Source organism: Rhipicephalus microplus, chromosome X (assembly GCF_043290135.1).
Source record: "Rhipicephalus microplus isolate Deutch F79 chromosome X, USDA_Rmic, whole genome shotgun sequence".
Taxonomy (NCBI): Eukaryota; Metazoa; Arthropoda; class Arachnida; order Ixodida; family Ixodidae; genus Rhipicephalus; species Rhipicephalus microplus.
The window spans coordinates 420,922,501-420,938,203 of NC_134710.1; the positions used below are offsets into that span (position 1 = coordinate 420,922,501).

The 15,703-nt window shown below is 39.8% G+C and overlaps 1 protein-coding gene across 2 annotated transcripts; it reads right to left on the bottom strand.

Annotated features, from left to right (window-relative positions):
* Positions 1-306: 306 nt before the first annotated feature.
* LOC142776525 (uncharacterized) lies at positions 307-11,847 on the bottom strand. 2 transcript variants are annotated; one of them, XM_075880336.1, is made up of 4 exons: positions 11,243-11,847; positions 8,223-8,367; positions 4,767-4,976; positions 307-637 (listed from the first exon to the last, which is right to left on the bottom strand). In XM_075880336.1, the coding sequence occupies exons 2-4, from the start codon at positions 8,336-8,338 to the stop codon at positions 628-630; spliced, it is 336 nt and encodes a 111-aa protein (XP_075736451.1). In that variant the 5' UTR covers positions 8,339-8,367; positions 11,243-11,847; the 3' UTR covers positions 307-627. The 2 variants fall into 2 exon arrangements, with proteins under 2 accessions (XP_075736451.1, XP_075736450.1); XM_075880335.1 differs by lacking the exon at positions 11,243-11,847 and having other exon boundaries at positions 8,223-11,233.
* Positions 11,848-15,703: the final 3,856 nt, after the last annotated feature.

A 15,703-nucleotide genomic window follows, 5' to 3' on the forward strand; every position in this document is an offset into this window, starting at 1 on the left:
TGTTGCATGATGATGAAATATGTTTGCTATCTGAAACAGCCTTGACGAGTAAACAAAGGCTTGAAAAAAACAAATGTGTTAAGAAGCTACCTAATGAGGAATTGAATTATCGGCATCTTTCTAATTGTCGTGATGCGGAAGCAAAATTACCTTTCAAATAAAATACATTACAAAACTACGAAATTAACATGCTAGCGATCACAAATGGTGGTTACGTTGCAACACATTAATGCAGTGTTCTATGCAAGACCTAAAGAACTTATAAAGTTATTATTATCAATAGCGAAGCATTATTATACACATCAGCCCTGCTACAATCAATATATTTTTTTATTTGTCTGTATGCTCCAGCTGTGAATGGTGACATTGCAGTGTTGATGGTACACAAATGAGGTGACTACACCGTAATTTCACGTGCTCCACCTAAGCCACAGGATGGTGGCACAAAACACAATGTAACAGCAATTTTAGAACGAAATGTTTAAACATAAATAATAATCATAGCACTGTGAAAGTGTGGCGCTGTGTTTGTATCATGAACGCCTTGTGGAGATCGGCGAAATGCTGCTTGAGGCTCCGGCACCACTGTAAATTTGGAAGGTCACTGCCATAGAACTTATGTGTCCTTCATAGGCACCTGGAAATGAAAATAATTGGCACAAATAATGTCAGAGACACATGTTAGCACATTAGTTCACATGCACAAGAAATATAACACACAGAATGAAACTGAAAATGTAAGGCACACAATCCTTCAAGTTATGCATATGTGAATAATAGAAGGAATGAGTGTATAAATTAGTTCTGCCACATCAAAGAAAACAGCATGCTTACCACTGTGAAAATAACTAGGTTGTCACGATTTTCAATGGTAGAGATAATCGATTAATATGTCCTTATGAAATTATGATTTAAATGCTTCCTGCACAGTAAAACTTTAGAAACTGCAAGTGAAAGCTCTCAATGTACATTTAATAGTGTGTGCATGTATATCTGCTGCCTTTATACTATACAGTTTGTGCACAAAATTGGCATCTTGAACAATTTTGAGAGTTAAACCTATGTAACTTATGAAGGTTAAAATCACCATGAAAGCAAGCAGGACAAGGCAGGTGCCATTAAAAATCTGTGCAAGCCAGATAACTATAACCGAACTGCACACATATAGGGGAGCAAGAGTACCAGAAATTCGGCTGCTGACCCGCAGATCGCGGTATCAAATCCCGGCTCCATTTCCGATGGAGGCAGAAATGCTGTAGGCACGTGTGCTAATTTGGGTGTACGTTAAAGAACCCCAAGTGGTCGAAGTTTCCAGTGCCCTCCACTACGGCGTCTCTCATAATCATATCGTGGTTTTCGGACGTGAAACCCCACATATAAATCAAGAATAACAGAAATAAACTGCCAACAGAAAAGTTGGGTGCATGTGCTATCTAAGTGCTTACACCTTACTACATACAGCATGCTCATTCCATTTTAAATACCAATATTGAAAATAACTGCTCTATTAGGAATATAAAAGGTAAGGTAGAACTGAACGACCCTACAAAAAGTGACCCTATTATGACATCACGTTTTCTTATAACAAAATTGACTAAGACTCTGAAATATCATTATGCAAGAAAACATCTTCAAAAGAACAATCAAGTTTGAAGTCATATATTTTTAATATGGCTACTATGACTATAACCAGGAAATCGACCTCAACATGGCTAATGTTAGTTTTTAAGGCCTCTGTTCACTAGACAATGAACTATACCACAAAAAGCACAGCGTTCAGGCAAAGCACCACAAAAAAAAAGCAGTCCGTTTTGTTATTATCTACAATGCCTTTAAAATGGTATTTTTACCTCTACTTCCCGCTTTTTATCAAAGTAACTGGTGTGAAACAATTTAGCTGAAAATGCACTGTGCCTCCAAAACCAGTTGGTTGAATCGGAATTTTTAAAACATGGTGAAGCTTGCACTAAATTAGGCTCCACAAGCCTTGGAACAGCGAGACTGCATGACTCTTAGGACTACTTTGGTTACTTGTGTTTTGTTTCTGGGCCTAAGCATAAAGACAAGGGCTTAACTGAATTGCTGCTAACAAACAAATGCTTTCGAAATTGCCCGAGCGTCAAAGGATGCTCAGACATTTGTTGTTTTTCGCACTGGGCTATTCTACACCAAACATACAAACCATACTGCCTGGCGACCATCACAGATGTATAGTTTAAAAAATGATGGTAATTTACTCTCCTGAAAATAGCTATTTGCAGAAATGTTTTGAAGAGAAAAAAGTAGTGGTCACGTGGGTACCATCAGAATTTCGCAGAATGTCGTGCGGGTGTTATTTGTGAGAAAAATTTCGAAGTACCGCTTTTTCTTGCCATATCAAATTTGATCTACATATTAAGTAAAGGTGCTTCTTAAAGTATTTGAAGTCCAGTATTATTAGTGCAATTTTTCCGCTACATAGGCTTTGAAGAATTCAGCCAAACTGTTTATCGTTTGCATTTCTTGTATGGCAATACTGCACTTTGTATGAATATTTGAGCCACAAATACTCACTGCACAGAAGTTATATTTCACGAAAAAAAATAATGTTAGGTCCAGATTACAAATATCACTATATAATCGTTTTTGTCCACATTGAGATGCAACTTGAGCTGTGTGTTTGTCTAATTGAAAATTACTTTTATGTGTAAGTTGAAAGCAAATAAACAGTTCTTGTTACATGGCAAGTGTTATCATTACAATTTTTGTTTAAATAAGGAAAATGATTTTTGAAGTCTCCTATTGAGGGCCATGGAGAACTTCGGAACGGAAGCTGTCATATATCAAATGCAGAAAACAGCCTTCATAAGAAAAGTTCAAAAATTCATTTCTACTTTAAGACAAAGTGTAATCATATAACTTGCCATATAAAAAGAACTGCTTCCTTGCTTTTGATGTGGCAAAAAAATTGCACTAATATTACTGAGCTTCATGCACTACACACAATCACCTTTACTTAATACCTAGACCAAATGTGGTGTAAAAAGGCAGTATTTTTGAAACACTTTTTACTTTTTACAAACAACACCCAGACGACATCCTGGGAAGTCCAGAAGGCACCAACTTGGCCTAATATTTTGTTCTCTGCGATATATTTTAGCATTTTGCTGTTTTTTTAATACAGTAACCGAGCACAATATTTTTTTTTCAAAACACATTTAGTACGGTTGGCAAAATGGCTGGGATGTTTGATGTGTAATTGCTTCACTGCCAGCATTTATTCTTCCGATGCTCAAGCTATCACCTCTCTGTTACTGCCTCCCTCACATACAATGCCTGCATAGGAAAGAAAAAGAAAGGCAGGTCCGACAAACTTCGCAAGGCAAGATATTTTCATGTTGGATAAATTCATTACCATAAACAGCAGCAAAACAACATTCATTTTGAGTAGTCCAAGACACAAGCTATATACCAGCATACTAAGAGCCAAGCACAAACTTTTCATTTGAACATGTGTGGTGATAGACAGGAAGCACTTATTGCAAGACTGATCAGTCTGTAATTAACTGAATGAAGTACAATGCACTGTTCAATCCAACACCACATAGGCATCTTTGCTATAGCAAAGCCATGTGTCATTGATTCATGCACTAGATGGGACAATGCAAATGTGACAAAAAAGGTGAAAAAAGAAAACAAGAGAAAAAAAAGAAGAAAAGGGGGGATGCAAAGTAGGAGCAGTGTAGCACTACTTTTACTTTGCATCCCCCTTTTCTTTCTTCTTTTTTCTTCTTTTCTATCATTTATCTTTTTTTTGCTTCCCTTTGGAGGAGAGAACACTTTGTATCAGCGCAACCTAACTTGAAAAGAAGCAAGGGCTGCACTCTTCTGCGTTATAGGTTTTTTTTTCTCAGACAAACATTTCCAACAGGCACACACGCCTACAGCAAAAGATGATGTCATTACTGACCTTATTTAAACTAACACGCCAAGGATGACAAGGTGACTTCTAAAAATTAGGTCCTCCTATCGCAACATCGGCCAGCCTGTCTGAGGCACTTCCACTGTTCACCCTGATTACTAGATGTTTCCATCTGTCGACTCACATCTTCATTTTGGATAACACTAAGACGAGCTTACATTGATGAATACCCACGAAAGTTTAGTGATGTATCATGTATGAGATTAAGCAACTCTGTTAAAAAATTATTGATAGCTTGCTTCCAGGCTTTTTATACTGTAGCCTAAAACTTCGTAATGTCTTCTGTGCACGTGAACCAGATTGACAACGTAATGCACAACATGCCTAAGAATACTGCGAGGCACATGATAACGACAAAACGACCGGCCACCCAAATTTTTCGCTGTACATGTTTATAAAATGTTCATGTACACCCAAACGAGGTGCTTATGATACAAGCCGAAACAACCTACAAGCAGGGCCTTGGAGCCTTCTGGAAGTAGACGTGTTGCATTTTTTCTGTGGAGGACTTTACACCCATAAGTAAGGAACAAATCTCCTATATAATGAAGAATGTTGGCAGCTATCAGTTATAGAAAAACCTAATGCAGCTAATCTTCCCCGACACATCTGTACATTTAGAGAGGTTACGTAGCTTCTGTGATTGTGGCAGTAACTCCAACAGGACCAGTGCGAAAATTGGCACTACTTGGCTAGACAAATGTCCAAACATGCCTGCCCGACTCCCTCTAGCCATCCCGGCTGAATCTGACACATGATTTCTTAACTGCTGGCTGGACAAAAACAAAACCACTGAAGCACTCACAATACACAGCATAAAGTTCCTCTAGAGTGGTCAACTTCGTCTTCTGCGATGAAAGAGCAGCACAGTGTACTGATAAGGCACTCCTTGCAATGGCTTTCAATGCCACACAGTGACCATGATGTTCCTGTCGAAGAGAGCTTCGGGAGCTTGGAGGGTGCTTGCTCTTTTCTGGGGGCTGCTGGTGCTCCTCGTTTTCTGCTCAAAGTCAACCTGCACAAAGTTGTAGACGAGGCTTTAAGAGTTGTATATAATGATATGCAAATTTTCGCTGAACACACATTTTCTCGCGGCACACTGAGCAATTTCTTATAAAACTTAAGGCCTCGCATATGCAAACATTTACAATCGATCCGAAGATGCACTCGACTCTAAAGGAGCAAGTTTGTTATGTAGTGTATATAAAGAAAGGTCATTCAGCACAACCACAACTACAGTTGCACACGAAAACGACACTTTACACGATCCTGTTTATTTACATGGTCCATTTTATTTTATTTACACGGTCCATTTTACACGGTCCTGTTTTACACGATCTGGTCTGCATGAACTCTTGAACCGGGCACCATATAGATTGAAAGACACACACAGAGTTTGAGACAAACCTAGTTTCCCGTGGAGGATCTTCTTGCACTATAACAACACATCTCAATTTAGTTAGTTGGTCAGAACGAGGAGAAAACAGCTCGCACTTGAAAAGCACGGGCAGAAGGAATGACGCCTGCACCCAGTGCTCCCTGTACATTCTCGTTGAGGGTGCAGTTTTCACCTTATCCTTATGCAATTTCGCATTTATAACATTGTTCGCTGCATAATCTTTGTGGCATTAAAGTGTGTGATACCGTCATGTGTATCCCATGTAATTTATAAAAATAGAATACAAGATAGCTTGATTCAAAAACAACAAAGTGCATCCAGTGCCATGTCCTGTAGCCATTCTTTAGGCAAGTTGCAGAATGATTTATGCTTCAAAACATATCTTACTTGTAACCACTACAACAGCTAACTCGTGCACTGGCACATTCTGTTTGCCTCTTCAGATTGTAAGGTACCTTTTTTACACCAGAAAGTCTTCAAGAAGAATAGAAGTGTTGTAATTGTGAGGAAAGAAAAGTAGAAGGAAAAAAGATAACCTGCCCTGTACAGGGACCGAGCCTGCGAACTTCGAATAACATGTCCGATGCTCTATCAACTGAGCTACCATGGCGGCTATCCCTCTTCCATTTTGTACGGTATATATGTGCATTTATACAAGGAAGAGTCAGTCAGCGCTGCTTGTTACCATTATGGCAAAGGCGGCACACCTTTTTTTTGCCTACTGGCAATAACATTACGATTGCAATTACGTTACGATTACTTCCAATATCTCTATACTTCTTTGGCAGCATTATGCATCTGTCAGTTCTCAGAAAATCTGCTAGTCACAGGAGGTGGCAATGGTTCACCCTCCCACCTAAATGCATGTACTTGAACACATGCACAACTGATCAAAAAAAAAAAAACAAGTCACACACCGCTAAGATTACTGAGATTCACTGTTTCAGAATAATGAGTAAAGGAAAGAACTATAAATTTAAGGGTTTGTTGTCTTTGTTGAACACATTATAATGAGAACTAGTAGAAAATGATGCCAAACAAATTCTAGGGGATGTTATCAAAAGTAACTTTAACGAAATTATGAAAAGAAAAGTGAACAAAAATGTAACTTGGCAACGTTTCTTGACAACTGAATTGACATTACTTTTTATAACATCCCTATATTTTACTGGGTAATGTTGGCGGGTAATTCTCATTATTAGAGTTGTGAGTAGGTAGACTGACAAAAAAAGCATATGGCATTGATACTTCTTTTGAACACCTAATAGTTTGAGGACCTTAAAAGAGCGGAAGCTATTTTGAGTAGACCAGAATATTTATTTGGAGCGAAAAAAAACGTACACACATTTTTACCAGGCTTTTTAACACATTTTGAGACATAAAAGTATGCTGCCAGTAATGTTAAGTACCATTACTTTTGTCACACTATGCACTGTAGCAGGTGTAGTTAGAGTGGTGATAGTGAAGGATTAATCAAGCACGCCACCAACTGTGTTCACATCAATAATCGCGTATTTTAAAAATAAACCTGCTGTATAATAAAAAAAAGTTTAGAGCATTTATTTTTTATCCAAATCAAGTTAAACCGACTGGGTAAGCAAACCATTTGCATAAAATCAAAAGGCATAAAGTGATTCATGTATTATAACTATGTGAACAAATTTTAGCAATGCAGGGCAAAGTTACAACAGTTCTATTAAAAACCCCTCTCATTATAACATGCATGAAAAGCACCACACCAGAATATTTCTTTGTGCATGTAATATCGAGACTACTAGACTGTCTATTGACCTTTTAGAAGAAGGGTATCTCCTTCACGTTCAAGTGGCAACCACTTAGCCTTTTCCTGAGCTTTTCTGTGAATATTTACTGAATTTCAGATATCATTAGGATTGATTTAGAGTGAACAGATTTTGCTTACGCATTGAAACCTAGTTCTGTATGTAACTGCAATTATGGGTGCCAAACCACCTCCAATTAATTTTTAACATTTAACTCATTTTTTAACTGCAGCAGCACAACTAGCTGTGGGTGCCCAAAAAGTAGCTAGAAACAATACCTTTACCTCTTTGAGCCTTTCGGAAGTGTTCAGCTTCTCAGTGCTCACCTTACAACATTTTTTTTAAATACGTGTTTGTGCGCCCACTACTCTTGCTCCTTGTACAGTGAGGAGGAACACATGGCAAGAAGAGACAAGAAAGAAGCATTGCGAAAAAAAGCGAAATAAGCGAGGACCTCTTTTGTATCGTACAATGTGTGTAACATTACTATTGCGACAACATATAGACAAATTATCACGGCTATGCATCCATTGTAGAGTCATACACAGCTGTAACACCACGACTAAATTTCAACCTTGTGTTGGTTTAGTATCCCTTTACAGTGGCAAGCTAATGATATCTGCATTTGTTTGGCACACATTGAGATGCAGCGAAATGTGATATGGTAATCTCATTTAGAATGCACGTCATGTGGCTTCATTGTATATGTGGCCACAAGTAACTCTGGTTGCAAAGCAATATGGCAGAGCCTAAACAGACGTCACCGACCACTCCAATCTGAACTTGCCTTTGCTACTTGCCCATTATCATCCCAGCAAAAAATGAATAATTGAATCTGCTACAGGTATGTGCTAGCTTATGCTAAGGACCAAGTATGAAGGGTGTGTTGTCATTATTGAGAACAGTTATTTGTTCAAGAACACTTGCTGTCCAACACAAATATATTGCTGTCGAAGCATCAAGACTCAAATATAAAGCAAGAAGAAGTGTCTATTTAAAAATTACAGGCCACAAGGTGCAAGATAAATATTTGATATAGTTGGGATGTAAGGCACACACAAGAGGTGCTGCCATATTATACTTTTTCTTGTGTTGAAACCTGCTTGCTTTACTCATCCAACACATCTGTAAAGATGCCGTGAAAACACCAAGGAGCTGATGCAGCAAGGTTGAACACATGTCCAGAGATTCCACCATTCCTAAGCAGCCCTACAGCCTCCACAGTCCTGCAACCATTTGTAAGAAAAATATAGTTCTACCCAAAGTTCTTGGTTTACAGACACACATGCAAGACGCATAACCACTCTATAGGAAGTTTGCATGATAATGCCCTGGGTAGCAAAACGGATGCCAATATCAAGTATCCCGGCCTGCCGCTTCTTTCTTTCCGTTCTTAATTAATCAATCCATGGTTAATAAATGTTACCCCAATGTGAAGTGTACTGGCAGTCCGGTGAAGAATTGCAATGTATTTCAAACACAGTCCAATTCATGGCAAGTAAGCATCCACTAGCGTTTTGTCAGCTGTTCAAGAAAAGAGCATGAAGTTTAGCTAAAACCCAAGCTTTTTATAAACACCATTCAAATTGATATAAAAGTTGTGAGCATTATGTGAAGGAACACGGATTAATCTTTAATCAATGATTTCTTATAATGTACTGATATTAATGCAACTAACTGAATATGAAACGATAATTTTTGCTTGAGAATTTAGAGTTATGAACACTATCGCACTTGCCAGCTGCATCTTGTCCAAAACAGCAGCAAGATAGGCTAGTTTCTGTAGGTGAGCAGTAATGAGCAGTGCAAAGTAACAACTAGAAACACCAGTAACAACAGTATGGAGCAAGCACAGACTGCCAACTGTATAACTTATTGCACAAAAGTTCGCCTGAATATCAGTCAGACAACTCGTGCAAATGAAGGTCCAGTTGGGAATGAACAAGTTACGAAATCAACAATGCCTGCTTTCACTAACAGGACCCTCATTCACATAAAGTATGCAGTGATAGGCCCCTACCGAGGTACGTCACAGCATGATGTCACTGGCACATGTAAAAGGTGTGGCTGGAAAAACACTCCCGCTGGTGGCTCAGCCCGGTACAGTCGTGCGGTGTTTGGGGCAAGCTTTAATTTTTCAAAGCTTACACTTCACGTTACAATGTCGACATTAGCTGTAGTATGTGTCAGCAAACATCTAGCTGTGTGGTAAAATATTTGCCACGCTGTCTGTTTATCTTGAAGAAGTGAACACACGTGGTGGCCTGTGCCTGGAACAGTGGCATAGTCTTCAAAAATGTGCACTGTTGATTGCGGCATGTAGTGTGCATTGAAAGGTATTGAGAATATTGGTTCAACTGAGAATATTGTGTGTGGTGTGTGCAGTGTCAATAACAATGTGTCTTGTTTGCGAAGACGTTAGCACTCATGGCAGGGACCAGTCGATGAAAAAACTTGATTCGACATTTTAGTCAAGGTAAATATGCACTTGACGCGACCATCTGCGAGTGGGTACATCTCAGTGTTTGCGCTATGTGCAGAAAAAAATTGCATGGTCACCGGGCTGGAAGATACCATTTGCTGAAGCTGCATGTATGAATCGCCCCGACGAGTACGCAAGCCCAATAAAGGTATAACTCGTTTTATCGAAGGCCTCATATGTCTTCATGTAATAAGCAGAGATTCTTGTTTCACATATACTCAGTACCTTTACCGCTCGATATTCATGAAGTGACAATGCAAACAAGTTTGTGTGTTAGGTCCTAAGGGAGCAATGTAAATATGCAAATAAGTTGTAGGTGTCAGATGCAGCGATGTAACTGCGCAAAAGATTATGTATATATTAGGCTACAGGTTTAGAATCGCATACATCTCAGTGGTCTATCAGGAATGTCACAAACAACTTCCTTGCCAACCAGCCCTTGCACAGAGGGAGGGAATGGCTGGCACGGCGCTCGAAGTGACGTCACACTATTTGCAAACATAGAGAGGTTTCTTACTTAGGCAACATTTTGCACAATATATTTTTTAGATGCAAGACTGTGCTCGTCCACAATAATCATACTGATGTCTTTTGTTGTTACTTTGTGCTGTGAATTACTAGGCATTTAGTCACCATGATCTTTAAAAGCTAATTTCAGTGTTCTCTCTCATATTGCTGACAACTGTGTTGTTGCATAAATTGGGCAAGAAAGCAACACAGAAAGGCTGTCACAATAAATACACCAACATGGGTATTCTCCTGCAAACAAAAGTCGGCCCTCCTCCTGTCATTACCCGTCTTCCTTCTCTCTTTGCCTTGTTTGTGCTGAAACAGCCAAACACCTGATGAGTTAGATGAGAAATATTAACGCATCAAAACTATAAGTGCTTGCATCAGCAACTACACAACAGCATGATAACCGCACCCCTGCCACACAGCAGCGAAACATATTTTGAACATGCTGGCAGTGTATTATTTTATAAAAAGCAACTCTGGCAGATTACAGAATCTCACATTGTGCATGCAAGTTTTCTTCAAAGTCAGGCGTACAATGTAGGTGCTGGCCGGTACATTATTAGTTACAAGCAAAAGCGTCTTGCAGGTACATATGCAGATTGCACGAACACCTCTCTCTCTACACTAGGCACACACATTATATCTTTTAACAAGCACACGCCCCTGTTTAGGGGCATAATAACGCTCTACCGTGAACGTATGCTAATCAACCCACTTAGGTGGTTGGCTAGGTGAATCGAGCCAAGTTACCAGTTGTATCGCCCGCGAACGTAAACAAAATGCTGCTTTCCATCAAATGGCACTGCAGGCTTCGTTTAATCAACAACGTAGCAAGCGCCGTGTGCGTCTTCCTCACTACACTGCACATATGAAAAAATCGATCACCATACACATGCATGTTGCCGCAGTTGTCTCGAATTAGCTCCAGTAAGGCCGCGCCGATGCGCCATGGCTCTGCTAGCGTTAGCCTTGTCAAAGCGAATCGGCAACCGCACTCGCAAAGGCGCGTAAGGTTGCCGTTTCACGACGCCTCGTTCGAGTGCAGCAACACACACTTGCACTGAGTGGCATACTTGGTCTACATAAAAAAGTGTCCACTTAACCTTTAGTTTCTTTCACACTGTCCTGAGGGAAGCAACCACAGGCGTCAGCCGTCACCTCGGAGTCCTTCGAGCGCCCGCCCAACCCGCCGATTGCTTGGACGACTCGCACTTAATCCGCACTCGAACAACCGCGGGAATAGGGCGCAATCATAGCACATCACACGAACGAGGAACGGCGCTTCCTTGCGTAAATTTAACATTTCGTGCTCTCGTGTGTAGCAGCGCGAACACAGGAGAGAGCTACCCACGGAGACAAAGACAAACAACATGTGGCTTTAGCTGTGAATGGATTTGGCTTGGATATCTGTGTGAGGGAAAAAAACATCTGTCGCTGCTATAAACTAAAAAAAAAATGTATGTTATCTGGCAAAATAACTCTAAAAGTGATAAACGGTTATTCAAAAAACAAGCTACAACTTATGAATATTTTCTCTGGTTTTTGTTTTGTTTTTGTTCTAGCAGACGACAGCCTCCTACTGCTTCTACGACAGACGTAGTGCGGTTTTACGTTCGGTGCGTGTCGCCGACGCAAAGCTCTACAGTAGTGATATCAGAGTTATCAATTCTCATTGAATAATAGGATGGCTACAAAGCAGTAACATTTTGATATAGTGCAGTAGCAATCTTTCAAGGTATGACATTTCTTTGCTCTGAAGCAAATCGAAGCAAGCGGGCCGGCGCAATCAGCTGATGTCGCCACTACGCGAGGCATGGTCGTGCGCAATAACGTCGCGCCCCGCGCTCGATTTGTCATCAAGCGATAGAGCTACTAAGTGGAATACAGCTAGATGCAGGGATTAATGGCGTATCACTCTAATTCCCTGTGGTGGCCGACTCAATCGCAAGAGAGCCCCGGGAAACAACCTTCAACTGCTCAAGCTTGTGTGTGGATGTAAAAATACTTGTTTTCATCCGCGGCGGGGCAGCAATCTATAGTTGAAAGACATGCGAAAAGCATGGGACATATATACAATCACAAAACGTATGCACACAACAATAGATACGATCGCATATCGTACATAAATATGCCAACACATAGCGTGTGAAAAGCAAATTTATATGCATAACTTAAACGTTACTTCACTGTTCTGCGCGAATAGCTCAGCTAGTTAACGCACTCGGTTCACGTGCACGAGCACAACTGAGTGGCGCAAGTTCGAGTCCCGCCAAAATTGATTTTTTTTCAACTTTTTTATTGTACTGCTATTTTTTCTAATGCGTTAGGTTATAAAACAAAATAAAAGCAATATTGCGTTCAAGTACGTATGTGGGACTGTGTTTTTTGCGCAACAGTTATTAGTATTTTTATTTTCAGTATTAATTTTTTTATTTATTTCATAATATAACAACATTAAGGACTAAGGGGAACATTGTGTCTGCTTTATTGTGAAGGGACTCGAGAACTGAGAAAACTCAAACCAAAAAGTTTATTTGAGAAAAACTGAGCATTTCACAGCCGGACCAGTTTCCTCAAGGGTAGGCCCTAGGTATGCGCGAGACTTGCTATATGACTCATCTCAAGCTGTGGCAGTTGAGGGAAGGCAATATCACCGAGGAGCAGTTCCAAAATATATTTTGGTTGATGTTTTTTGATTCCTCCAAAATAAGGGCTGCACAATTCGGATCGAGCCAAACCAAGATTTGCGGGCACGAAGTCATGAGACAGAAAATGAATAATGTTGATTGTTTGAAAAATTGCCCTTAATAAAAGGAAGAGTTATGGAGTGCTACGTAGCTTAACCCGCAGTAGAAATTTTATATATACAAATAAATAGTTTAAAATGGACAATGTTGCACACACAGACATTGGTTAAATTTCTTTGCAGCACAGTTGAAGCATCTATGTAGAACTGAAGCATCAAGAGAAGCTCATGCGTCCTCACTTTATTGCGCTTTACATAGCTTGTATGCGTCCATGCAGCCATGATATGATATATTTTAAAGCATTTGTTTAACCTATAATCTTTTTATTCACTAAAGCTGGCCCATAAGTTGTGTCTTATGCAGCACTACAATGGAAGCGTAATCTGCATGGTGGTCTGAAACAATGCTTTTGAAGATCTCAAAACGACCCAGCTCTATACACGACCATCCGTGCATCAATAATAAGCACCATTATGTGTCCGTACATATCAGTTGTGCTCTCATACTTAATTATTTTTCTGACCACTCCCTCTGCCCCTACCTCGTTTCTGTCGTGAAGCTGTGGCAAGTTGTGTATAGCTGTATCTATATTGTAGGAGCACATATACTATCAATAAAAAATTATTTTTAGGCTACATGCAATTAGTTTTCATAGATTTTCATTTGTTTTGTCGGTGCTCAGAAGAGCTAAGCTCATGGTCGATATTTTAAAATGACATTTCTCTTTGCCAATGTTAATGAGAACAGTTTCATTAATATTGACAAGTTCATTCACATTGAATTTAGTTCTCATTATTATTGTTTCTACCAAAAAACGAGCCCTTGAAGTTATGCTTTGCTTGCTTGATTTGTTTTCGTGTGACAGCATGCAAGTAAATTGACAGTTATTGTCATTCCTTGTGAATGACACATTTTCCGTGTGACAGACTTTAGCACCTGGTCATCTGCAGAAGTTCTATTCATTCTGGAAAAGGGCGAACAGCGGTGACTAACAACACAGACTAGCCTGCGTTATTCTTTTGTACTATATATGTCACTGTGCATTAATTTATAACTTTATAGAGCTCGTATTTCTTGCTGAAAATGTGACAACAACTGTACAGTTTCCACATTTTTGCAACAATCCACATTCCTTTCATACACTATTGCACATTTTCGTAAGCACCTTACAAAATTTGTATATTTCCATAAGACCTTACATTCTGTATTTTCCTTATGAAAGCTTCTGTACACTCAATACACTTTCCTTATCCTCCCAAATCTTCCATAATGAACTCTCCGTATGCTCCATAAGTTTCCTTATCTTTCCATATTTTCCATAAAACTCACCCCATCCACGCCATAAAACTTCCTTATCCTTCCATATACTCCATATAAAGCTTTCCATATATGCCATACATTTTCCTTTTCTTTCTGTATACTCCATAAAAAGCCTTCCGTATACGCCATACAATTTCCTTATCCTTCCATATATTCCATAAGAAGCTTTCCGTAAATGCCATACAACTTCCGTATATTTCCATAAAACTCCATTAGTTTTCCGTATGTAGCATAAGGAAATGTTACGGAGTCCATATATTTTCCGTAAGATTTCATACGGAACTTTTCAGTAGGGTTCGTATAGGACACCCTGACGCCAACGAAAACTCTCTCACAACAAACCTAACTATGTCTCTGAACTCCTTGCAAAGTATTCCTAAACTTAACGTTCGGTAAAGTGCAACGCTAACCTCAAGAGGTCACGTGATTCCTAAGCACTCCCTAAAACAACAAAAGAGAATAAACCTCGTATACGAACACGCTCATTTGTTGAATGTAGCCTCATGTCAGCCCATGTTTTTAAATAACGCACAGAACTATGCTATACACCCTAGCATGACATTTTACTCTCCTCCAAAGAGTGCTAGCATTCTCACACACATCTAACCATAGGTCATATCCCTTAACTAAGGCACCACTAAACAAGCGTCTGAACGTAAATAATGACAAAAAAAAACACGGAAAGAAAATAACATTTGATGTCATACACGTCAAGAGAACGTAACAAAGCCTGCGTAGGTTTTGTGCTAAAAACCATGTAACAAATCAATTCAAACATGAGCATTTTGAAAATCACTCCTGAATTCGTTAAAAAACATTTATTAACAATGCTCATTTACTCTCTTAGTACGGTCTACAACTTTGCCCTACACACACCAAGAAAAGGCACGAAGTACCCAAACTTCGGCTCCGCTCAACAACGCTACCACGCTTTCAGAACTAGCAGGCGTACAAATTTTCATTCACGACCCAGCATGTTCTCACATAAAATGAAAACTCATTGCACGCAGAGCGCTGATTGATGCGGCTAATTGCTTTCGCATAACGCCTAACAGCTCAGTTAACAGCTTAACTAGTCCCGCCGCGGTGGTCGAGTGGCTAAGGTACTCGGCTGCTGACCCGCTGGTCGCGGGTTCGATTCCCGGCTGCGGCGGCTGCATTTCCGATGGAGGTGGAAATGTTGTAGGCCCGTGTACTCCGATTTGGGTGCACGTTAAAGAACCCCAGGTGGTCAAAATTTCGGGAGCCCTCCACTACGGCATCTCTCATAATCAAATGGTGGTTTTGGGACGTTAAACCCCACAAATCAATCAATCAACAGCCTAACTAAAATCTCTTACACTGCTTAAACTACCATGGAGATGACACAGGAATACTATTTTAAAACTAAATATAGGCAAACAAACATGCTTCTAAGGAAGTTCCTGTGTGCCACTCTGCAGCTTAGAGCTGTCCCTCACTTTTCAAGCGTACACGGGGCGGTCGAGGTCTTGGCGG